This window comes from Pseudopipra pipra, chromosome 3 (assembly GCF_036250125.1).
Source record: "Pseudopipra pipra isolate bDixPip1 chromosome 3, bDixPip1.hap1, whole genome shotgun sequence".
NCBI classification, from domain to species: Eukaryota; Metazoa; Chordata; class Aves; order Passeriformes; family Pipridae; genus Pseudopipra; species Pseudopipra pipra.
In genome coordinates this window covers 21971147-21982500 of record NC_087551.1, presented here as the reverse complement: position 1 = coordinate 21982500, position 11354 = coordinate 21971147, and the positions used below count along the sequence as shown (strand labels likewise).

General features: G+C 42.3%; 1 protein-coding gene across 3 annotated transcripts in view; it reads left to right on the top strand.

Moving 5' to 3' along the window:
• The first annotated feature begins 1992 nt into the window (after window positions 1–1992).
• Window positions 1993–11354, top strand: part of SMYD2 (SET and MYND domain containing 2) — a 28799-nt gene continuing 19437 nt past the window's right edge. Inside the window, exons 1-2 of one of the 3 annotated variants that reach the window (XM_064648245.1) lie at window positions 1993–2266; window positions 5013–5076. In XM_064648245.1, coding sequence (XP_064504315.1) covers window positions 2085–2266; window positions 5013–5076 — 246 coding nt within the window. In that variant the 5' untranslated portion in view covers window positions 1993–2084. Of the gene's footprint in view, window positions 2267–2698; window positions 2916–5012; window positions 5077–11354 lie in introns of those variants that run through there. The other 2 variants (XM_064648246.1, XM_064648247.1) reach the window with 2 other exon arrangements.

The following is an 11354-nucleotide window of genomic DNA, read 5'->3' as shown; positions in this document are numbered from 1 at the left end:
TCTTGGTTCTACTGGACCAATTTTTATTTCATTTTGTTTTAGCAACATTCTCAAAGCATTTTTGCAAGCTAATTTCTTATTTCAAGGTTGATTCTTCAACACAGTTATTTTCTTTCCGCTTTACTGATTTACTTCCTTGTGGAAATATTGAGCCTCAAGTTTCAAATGACATGTTTAATCAAAAAGGAGCTTACCAATGATTTAGTGTACAAATAATTTAACACAAAACTAAATACACAAATACTAACAGCACAGATTACAACCTTTGGATGTTTACATCAATCTACACCGCTTATGAACTACAAGTGACATCAGAAATGTTTTCATTTGCTTTAGTGCTTCACTTGCATTTCCAAAAAGAATATTCTTTTAGTGCTGTATCAGGGTATTGTACGACTGATAATTATATACAAAATACTTGGGCACAAAACTGTAGCACTTTTCTTAATATAGACAGCTTTACTGATTTCCCTTGTTCTATTTGGATTTCAGTAATAGATTTATTCTTAAAAAATCTAAGATAGAAACTCTTACTTTGTGTAAATTCAGTATGTTCTTGCTCTTGGAGGTTTTGTTGTATTTACAACATAGTTGTTGCATATTCAGACTTCTTGATCTTTGGGGTTTTTTTGCTCGTTGACTGATTTGTTATAAAAGAGAAGTCCATTCCTTATGACAATTTTTTATTAATTCCATGTATTTGGGGTTTTTTTGGCTCAGACTACAGCATATTATCCTAAAATACTAGGACAGGATAGTTGGTTTTCCGGCCTCTGAGCTGTAACCTCTGTAGCTGTAACCATCTACAAGCCATGCAGGGCAGTGCTTGGCTGGCCAAGAACATTGGCCCACTGACTCTCAAGCTGGCCAAAGTGCAGCAGGGGCAGACTGGGCTTGCCACCTCCAGAGGCCCCTTCTCTTCCTGCTTTGTGATCTCCTGTCCACCCCACCATCTCCAGTGGCCTTGCTTCCTTGCTCCACTGCAGAGCCAGGTCACACAGGGTCCTTCTGCTGTCACCCCATTACGGCAGGGGCTGTAAACCAGGGCAGGTGGTAGGAAAACCTGAATGGCACCACACCTGCATGAGCCAAGTCCTGCCCTGGTTATCCAGCAGGCTCTGACACATGAACATTCTGTGACCTGAGCAGCAAACCTGCTCAGAACTGAGGTGCTTTGCCCTGGGGGGCCTTGCTGTTCCCCTTAGTGGCACTCCATCACCCTAGCGTGAAGTAAGTTTCATATTTCCCTACCAACTGCTATGCTACTGCATTCAGTATATTCCTTGATCACTGTGCTCCTCCAGAGCTCCAAAGGAGGAGTTTGCACAGATAACATGCAGTGTTTAAGTGGGATGATCCTGAAGATGATCTTTAAAATCTACTCCACGAGATAACTCTTATCTTTACAGCATTACTGCACAACACGGGAGCATGGGAAGTATTCCTTGGTTCTTTGGCAGACAAATCTTCCGAGTGTGATAAACAAACCACCCAGTTTCTTTGGCACAAGAAAATTTGTGGTTAGGCACAAGAGCTAAAAGAAACCCCAACAACTCAACCCAAAACTTAGTGGCTAAGAAAAGCCACTGGTGTGAAGGAGGATAGGAGAATCATCTCAGCTGTACCCTTCTCCAAATTAATGGGACTCGCTTTACTAGGAACTATATTCGGTGCTCGTATGCAAAGAGAGGGCTGCGAGGTCAGCGGGAGAGCGCCCGCTGCTCGAGATCCGGGTCTCGGGGATGCTCCCGCCGCGCCGGTGAGGGCGGGTGTGCTCAGGCAGCCCGCTCCCCGATGCCGGTGGGCGGCGGGCGGGCCGAGGGGCCGCAGGGCCGGCAGGATTTCGGTACCCAGCGGGCCGAAGCGGCCCCGGCCCGCTCCAGCGCGGCCCCGCGGCTCCCCGGGTGCGCAGCCGCCGGCGAGTCCCCCGCCGCCCGCAGGAGGCGCTCCCGCGGCGGGCGCGGGCGGCGGCAGCGCCGCGCCGGCCTCCCCGGGCCGCCGTGTGCCGGCGGACGCGGTGCGGGAGGGCAGCGCTCGGAGCCCCGGCGCCCTCTGCCCCTTCCCTTCCCCTCCTCGCCGCCGGGATGCGCCCGGAGGCGGCGCCGCAGGCGGGCGGCCTGGAGCGGTTCGCCAGCCCCGGCAAGGGCCGGGGGCTGCGGGCGCGGCGGCGCTTCGCCGTGGGGGAGCTGCTGTTCAGCTGCCCGGCCTACGCCGCCGTGCTGACCGTCAGCGAGCGCGGCGGCCACTGCGACGGCTGCTTCGCCAGGTAGGGCCGGGGCGCCGGGCAGCGCTCGGCGGGCGGTGGCGGGGCCGGCACAGCTGCTGGCGGTTCGGTGGAAGAAATTCCCTCCTCCTCGGCTCGTGGTCCTTGTGGCAGGATGAAACTTTTAGCTTCATAGCTGGTTTTCCCTGCTCAGCAGCTCAGGGAAAAAGGAAGAAAGGAAAAAAAAGTTGTGCTTTTCCCGTGCGCTGGCGGTTACGTAGGCACGTGCGTAACCATCCTCTCACAGGAAGTTTCATCGATCCGTCTGGTTTAGTAATAACTTAATGTTCAATGGCCTTAATGGAGTTTTTGATAAGAGAGGAGGGCTCTGCAATCGCCTTATTCAAGCTTTGCATTTCCACAGTGCGAACGGAATGTATAACTGTAATGACATATACAGCAGTATCTGTATATTTTCTCTGTCCAAACCCTTAGTCTTCTGGCAAACTGCTTTTGCTGGGGCAAGGCGCAGACAGCACAAGAGGTTCGTTGTCTCATGACTGGGAGCATTCGGGCTGGAGCGCTGCCGGCTGCTGCGTGCTTCGTGATTCCCGGCGCTGGCGGGCTGCGGGGTGCTCGAGTTTTCGAGCTTTCTGGGGCCTCTGCAGCTGCTCTCCTCGCCTGTGTGGAGAGGCCGTTTGAGCTGCGGCAGGTATTCCAGCGTTTGCTACAAGCCTCTCAATGCCAGCTGCTGCAGGAAGACAACAACAACAAAAAAAGCAAATTAGGGTTACCGGTAGAAAATCAGGCGTGCACATGACACTGTGACACGTCACATGTCACACTGCGCCACATTTTTAGAAGTTGTAGTACTTTCATGGCTTCTGGCAGCTCACTGAAGAATCGCAGTGCTTGCCTGGTTATAACTCAGAGCATATGTTAGTGTTTGCGTCAGTAAAGGAAAGCAACTTTTGTAATTTTGCCATTTTTATCAATATGTCCTTTTTCTTTCCTCATTACATTGTCTACATATATGACTTACTCACTTTATTCACCCCTCTATTTGCATATGAGCACCTAATGTAGTTCCTAGTGAAGTTCCTTAATTTGTTGAAGGGTACAATTGAAGTGGTTTTCTTCTCCTCCTTCACACCTGTGGCTTTTCCCAGCCCCTAAGTTTTGGGTGGAGGTGTTGTTGGGTTTTCTTTTTTTTTTTTTTTCTTACTCTTGTGGCTAACTGCTGGTTTTGTTTATTGCATTCAGAAGATTTGTCTACCAAAGGACCAAGGAATACTTTCCATGCTCCCTTGATGTGCAATAATGCTGTAAAGATAAGAGTTATCTCGTGGAATAGATTTTAAAGATCATCTCCAGGATCATCCTACATAAACTGCTTGTTATCCTTGCTAGCTTTTCCTTTGGAGCTCTGGAGGAGCACAGTGATCAAGGAATATGTTGAAGGCGGTAGCACAGCAGTTAGTGGGGTAATCTGAAACTTATTTCACACCAGGGTGATGAGGTGCCATAAAGAGGAATGATGCCTCGGTGATGTAATGTGATCTGCCAGTGCTGAGACGTGTTTTTTGTCTGTGACTGTTGCATTAGCACTGAACTAGCATGTACTAGATTCTGAACTCTGTTGAAATTGCAAAGGATGTTAGGAGGAAGGTTGTGGGCTCAGCGCTAGCCTTGGGCAGAGAAACTTTGATATTTGGTAATAAAACCGTTGTAGTAACATGGCAAAATGAGTTTGTAACATTGTATTTGCATGAGATAGTGTTTGTTGCTTTAAATACACGGTTGTGCTTGAGGTACATGCTGTCAGCAAGAGGAGTCATGATGTTAGCCTGGCTCACTCATGTTGCACCTTCTGCTTTGCAGGAACAATCAGGGGATGCCAGACTTGCCGTGCTTTATGGGCTCTGGATGCTAGTGACCACTGAAATGTTGTACATTATCATGTCATACAAGAACACTCACCCTTGTTTTAGTCCAATGAACTCAGTTTAAGACAATTTCTTTTTGCCACTTACACCAGGGAGGGCGTACAGACGTTTTAAAGTATTCAATACTGCTGAGAGATCCTTAATGCTGTCACACCAAAATGTCATTCGTTGGGTAACACGTTCTATTTTTGGTGGCATCTGCTACAGCACATGAACCTTGAAGCAGAAAAGGACCTTCTTTTCAGCAGTTCCCTCTGTTGGGATACATACAAATATAAAAAAAGGAAGGTGTGAGCCTTAGGTCGGCTCAGAATACACAGATACCAGAGAAGACTTTAGTGGGACAGTAAGGGGCTATGAGGTGACAGGAGCTCAAACAATGTATTTAATAATGCAATATGTTTTCTTGGTGTTGGGAGACAGTTATGAAACAAAGGTTTCTGTAACCAGGCAGAGAAGCAATAAAATGGGCAAAGCAAAAGCAAAGGGCTAAAATTGGTGAGCAAGTATACAGAGGAGTTGGAAAGTTTGGAAAAGAAGAAAAATTAGCTCATTATGCATCTTATAGTGGCAAAAAAATGATGCTGTCTGTCAAATAGCATAGAATAACATGTTTACAAACCCAGCAATTTATCAGGAGAGCAGAGTGCTGCTTTTGCGTAATAACAGTTGTTAGGAAAAACTTGCTTTTGGAACTCTAAACAAATAAAAATAGTGTCTGCTGTTCAAAGATGTAGTTCAATCTGTAGTTGTAGTGCCCTGAAGAAGATAGAGTATTCATTGTGAAATGCAAAACAATGTGCAAAAAGTGATCCAGCATACAATTTTATTTCAGAACAGAATACTTCTGTTTTCTTTTTAAGGAAAGAAGGATTGTCCAAGTGTGGAAGATGTAAACAGGCCTTTTACTGCAATGTGGAATGCCAGGTACGGTAATGCAATTTGTGAGGGTGCGGGGGGGAAGGAGGGCAGGGGTTGCTAACTCCCAATTTTTGTTTGTGTGGCATTTACAGTCTCTAATTGTAGTTATGGTTAATAGCAGTCCAGTCGTTTTCAGCATCCTACAGATGCTGACCATGGAGTTGTGCATTGCACAGTTACAGGATTTGGATACGGTCTGCATGAGTCTTTCAAGATCAGTAGCTTCAGGGCTTGGTACCACTGAGACTTTGATTAGACCTGCCTGTCAGCCCACTAATTATGTCTGTATTACTTCTTCCTTTAAGGACAAACCAGATAATTTAACATTAGCTCACTAAACTGGTAAGAGCCTGTGTCTAATGGAAAAATCAAATCACTAAATAGCCATCTTAAGGGAGTTTTGTTAAGGTTTTTTCTTTTAGAATCCTTGCAAATATTTTGAGTACTGGGACTGCCACAGCTGATCATAGTCATAACCATTTGAAACCTACCATGCTTTCTCCCTAATTTACTCATTCTGGCAACTTTTATTCTTTTTGTATACTTCGCTTTTTAAATATAAGCGTACACTAAAGTAAAGTGATATGAAGATGTCCAGAACATTTGCATGCAGTTTTAACTCCATTTTTACTTCAAATTACAATAAGCACCTTTCAAAAAAACCAAAAAACTTGTGCCAGAACTAGTTTATAGCCTCTGTGGACTGTCAGCTTGGTATGGAAGAATTATCCAGTTTACGTGTGCATAACTCAAATGGATTGCTAGTTGAATCAAGTAAGCTATGTAAGGTCTGTGGCGCTGGGCACAGAGTGTATGGAACAATGCTCATGAAGGATTTGAGTCACCAAAGGTTTGGCATGCAATGACGTGTTAGCTATAAATAATTGAAACCTTCTCCTACATGGTAGCGTGCTGTTGCATGTGTGGGTACATGCAAAGAATTCTTTGTTGTCATTATCTGGACTGAGATGTTGTGGTTTGTGCTGTTCTGTTTGCAGGTGCTTTGGACGTGGCCACTGTTATTTCAGAGATTCTCTTGTTGCACAAGTTTTAAAGTGAGCCTGGCCTCTCCTTAGTTTTCCTTCTATTACCTCCCCAGATTTCTGCTTTCCCATAGAATCTTAGCGAATTGTGGGCAAATCAAATAGCCTGTTGGGTTTGAGGCACCAGTAGGACTCAAAATGCTTAATGGAAATAAGTTTTTTACAAAATTTGCAGTAGTTTATATGATATTCAGAGTGGAAGATTACTGTATGAGCATCCTTAAGTGTCTTGAGAGGAATTTGGATGAGTTTTAAAGACGATATAGAAAACCCCTAAAAACCCATGATTCATTCATGAAAAATACTTATTTCTAAGAAATGTTTCCACAGGACATTATTTTTTAGGAAGCTTTTAACTAGACAAGGGAAGGAAATACTATTGGCTATTTAGCAGTTTTTATCTGACTGTGAGTTTCTTCTCTTGCCGCATAAAATTCACCATGGTTTAGGAAGCAGGTAAGCAAGATTTTCTGAAGTAGGAAATCTCAGTAATTTGTGCTGGGAAAAATAACAAGTAGATATGGTGGAAGTAGAAGAACTTATTCCTTCTCATACACAGTCCTTTGCTTTTACCTCCAAGTGTTCCTCCCTCAATGTCCTGACTTCTAGCCTTGACAAAGTTTATACTTTTATATTTACAAACAAGAAGGGATTTTCTCTTTTTTCCCCTGGGTAAAGTCTTGTACATATATTGCCTTTTTTTAGATTGAATTTTTTACTATTATTTTTTATTTTTGGGTGTTCAGAATTCTCCCTCTCTAAAGGTACATGTTCCTAGAATAAAAACCTGAACTGCTCAAATTGAGTGTCCTTAATCTGTTGAAGATGATGCTCAGTAAAAGCCTATCTGTCTGATAAGTTGTTGAATTAAAATCTTCTCTACCTGTTGGTGTGTGGTATGATTCTTAAAATATAAAGGCCTTTTTTAGATTTTGTTGGTGCCTAGACAATAGTATGACAAACCCAGGTACTAGCACTTCATTCTTACTTGTGATATACATGTGGCTGTTGACTCCCTAGTTGATATAACACTATCTTCTGTCTTTTGGGCCATTCTGAGTCAGTCTGATGAAATTTATGAATGTTGCTAAGATTGAATTCCTTGACATTCTTTCAAAGTTACCTTCAAGCATAATATTCTCTAAAAGCTGGTCTCTACTGACTGTACGTGCTACACAGACAATCTACACTGCATCTTCATCCCTGTCTTGTTCAAAGGCATTTTTCAGCAGTTCAGCAATTCTTTGTCAAAGCCAAAAAGGCTTATCTGTGCCTTGATACTGAACTTGTAACACTGGAATGTACAGCAAATGTGTCCCTTTTGCTTCCATGGATGTGAGACTTCATGCAACAGTGATAAAAGGGCAGGGCTTTACTTGAGAATTGTGATGGCATCGTTCATTTAAATTTTATTTGTTTGAAGTTAAGTTTCCTCTCTAAATTCATGTTTTCTTTGCTTGGTTCTGGTAAAAATTAGACATACCCAACAAAGACATGGTATGACCTCCTATGTTGGTTAATACCTTGTTACTCAATATAATTCAGTTTGACAGCTGTTTACTGCATGAAGTACGCTGTCTGGGATAAAACCCCAAAGCTTTTGGGCTTACTTTTTTCTTACTTAAATACCTCCTATACCACAATTCATAGGAATTTTTGTTCATTGTGGGGAGAGGTGGATCAGAAGGAGAAAGGTGCCAAAATGTGCAGCAGGAAGCAAATTTTTTTTTATGTCTTTTTCTGACTTACAGATTTTATAATTGCAGGCATCTAGAATGTTTCTGTTCAGTGAGTTTTATTTCTTTCGGAATACCAAGGTCATTGAAAATAAAGTTACTGACACTACATGTATTTCCTGCTCTTTTGAGCAATATTGTATCCTTGTTTTGAGGTTCTTAAAATACTTTTCTAGTATTTAATGAATGAAGCCTCACAGCAGCCTCTGTGGCATTTCTGATTTTGAAAATGAGGTGGGTATAGGTATGCAAAGAGAAATTGCCTTGCTGAAGATCCCCCAAGTCGTAAAAGTCCATCTCCTGTTGTATGGCCAGGTGTTTGATGGATTGACCTGGTTCTGCTTTGCAATATAATCCATTTGCCCTGGTCGCCAGGAAAGGTGGTGTCATGCTTTGTGAGAGACTGAACCCAGGAGACTAAGTCTTGCAGTGATGTAGTGACTGATTTGTGTAAGGCTCTGTCTATACACACCCATTTGCATGCACACTGGCTTGGCACAGCTCCCTAACGTGTATCTTTTGCCTGTTTTGCTCTGTTTTGTTTTTAAGATAGATAACTGCAGGTTTGACCTGTTTTGAGCTGGATGCTTGCATAGGTGTGGATTCAGTCTCTGATACAGGACACGTGAGAATGGAATTTGCCTTCACTAACTGTTCTTGCTGCCTTCAGTGTTTTGTGGGCTGGATCTGTCCTGGGTTTTCTCCATCTTTCTTTTCCCAACCCCTAATCCAGTTCTTTTAAAAGGGATTGTGATTTCCAGCTGATTCATACCATTCTGCTCTCCACTATAGCCTCCTTGGAGCACAGGCCTGTTATTATAATAGTGGCTTTCAGCCCCCATCTGCAGCTGTTCAGGTCTTGACTTCTTAAATTATAATAATTTTAGGCAAACAGCAGGAGACCTGTGTTCATTTTTTCTCCTCATAAATTAGCTGCTCAAACACTCTGAAGAGAAATGTTTTAAGAGGGTTATGTGGTTGCAATTGTGGAACTGGTGAACTTGAACCAGCTACTGGAACTCCTCTTGCTTTTATTACACATAGCTATTATTTATTCCAGACAGAATGGAGATCAGCTAGCCAGAGTGCAGAAAGAGATGTTTTTGTCATGACTTTCAATATTTGAAATATATTTTGAACAAAATGTTTATGGCTTTTTCTTACTGTGTCATGTTAAAGGCTGCTGTAGTTGGTATTTCTGGATTAAGGGAAATAGGTATTTTTAACCAGCTAGAAAGCCTCAAAATGTAGGTGGAGACCTGGGAATACCATTTAGCAGGTGTTTTTTAAATGGGACCTTATAGAAATTGCATGTTCCTCTTTGGTGAGCTGTAGAAAAAAATAAGAAATTTTTGCTGTAATGATTCTGCAAAAAAGTTTTCTGACACTGCAAGACCCTGCTTAAGATTGCCTTAGGGAAGTGTCTGTCCCCCTAATCCAAAAACTTTCTCCATGTATTTTTGTTTGATAAATGTCTCCTGTGACCTGCTGAACATTAACCCATGGAAGTCAAATACTCTGTATGGCCCAGCATTTGATAAATGGTGGTAGGAAAGTATGGCTGTGAAGATGGGTGAAACTTCTACCTTTACTGCTTGTTGAAGGGCTGTATCAGAGAACTTTACCAAAGTTGCCTCACTGAAATTCAGTTAAAGAGTTGGATACCCTTTGATCACCATTGGGGCTTAAGATTTTGAAGAAGTGGGCTTAACCCCTGCACTGGCTTGCCTATAATTTCTGTCTGGTATTTGTGTCTGTTTCTTTTCGATTGAGTGAAATACAACAGAGTTTTTATATTGTATTGAAAAGTCTATGTGAGAAAGGAGGTGCAAGGACATTTGTTTGGACTTGAGTCTTTTTTTTTTTTTTTTTTTTTTTTTTTTGAGTATTACATTTTGGTTTTTGTTGTTTTTTTCCTGTGTTGAGCTATAAAAGACAGTGTTCTGGCAATTAATCCAGTAGTCCTGGACTGTGGAATCTTTTTGAAGAACTTGGTGAAGAAGAATGTTTCCATGCTTTGATGTGAAAAGCATAAGCTTTAAAGAACTTCCCTTCCAAAAATGTTGTCACTCCTAAATGAAAGGAGAAATACCGTGGAGGTAATGAAAATAGGAAGAAAATACCATTAATATAGCATTAGGGATTCAGCTAGAACAATGCTACTTGTTATAATTCAAACTACGTGGAGGAAAATGTGGAAAAGAATGCAAAATACAGTCCTGCTGTGATTGCAAGGAAAGCTGCTGTCATAGTGTTTCCATCCCAGGTATTACTCAGTCATCAGTACTTTCTCTTTTTGTGGTGTTTCAGGCTTTTATCTCATTTCACACAATTCGGCCGCATCTTGTCCCTTTAACCTCCCTACTAGTTCATATAACTCAGTGTGATTCTGCCTGGGGAAAGATTTTAATTAACGATGTGTAAAGAATAAAGGGACAAAAGGATTTTTAAAAACACTGCTTCAAGACAGGCACATGATTTTGCATTTTGATTTTTGGTTTGTAATTTCTCCTGTTTATTTAACCAACGTGCATGGATTTGAATCCTGCAAAACTTCAGGTTCTGTGCCTTCACTTTTTGAACACCCAACTATCATCCTAAAGTTAGTTGGTATCATGTGTGTGCAAAGAAGAGGTGAGAGATGAGATTTCCCTCTGTCTCTTCTTAATCTTTAGCCTGTGGATTCCTAAGCAAAGGCTACCAGGAATTTTCCAGAAAAAAGTCTTTGGGCATACATAGGAAATGGGTCTCTCTGGGGATACGTTTTATAATGTGACAGCTGTAGGAGAGTTGAGAGTGTAATTTCACATGACACGATTAGAGTGTAATATACTATTTTGGTTCTGGTCTGTATTGCCACATCCTTATGCTTCTTATTTCAAGCAGCCTGTATGTAGGTTTTTTTGGAAGCACCTTACTGAGATGTCAAGGACAATGGAGTTGACACTGTGAGGGGTTGAATACCTTTGCAGTGTTGCACTGCTTCGAATCCTACACAAAGCTGGGGCAGATGCTTACCTTTCTTTTCCTAATAAAATAAATTCCTAAAGCTGTCCATGCCCAGGGCAGTTAAAATAGCTGATTTCAGTGGAAGAATTTTTGGTGTAGTAACTCTGAAATTAGTGCTCTCAGCTTTCGTTTTGATCTGCAAAACCTGTGATAAGTTGACCAACCAAGGCAGAAGACACTGAGAGTTCTGATTCTGCTGACTGTTTAAGAGCCTTGGGTTGTTCTATGTAGAATACAGTACATCCCGTGTAGATGTTTTAGATAGCCTCAAATGTGTCTCTCCAGTGTCTCAAATGCCTCTTGCCTTTAGTGGTTAGGCAGCTGGGGGAAACTGTGTTCCTCCTTTTCCTGCCACTCAGTCACTGTGATGGGGCATATTATTCGGGTTTTTTTAATTATTTTTAAAAATTTTGGGGGAGTGGGCCAACACAAGGTGTGTGATACTGGGTGAATCACAGTAAGGGAACTCAAGAGCATTTTGGAAGCTGCAAAAAGG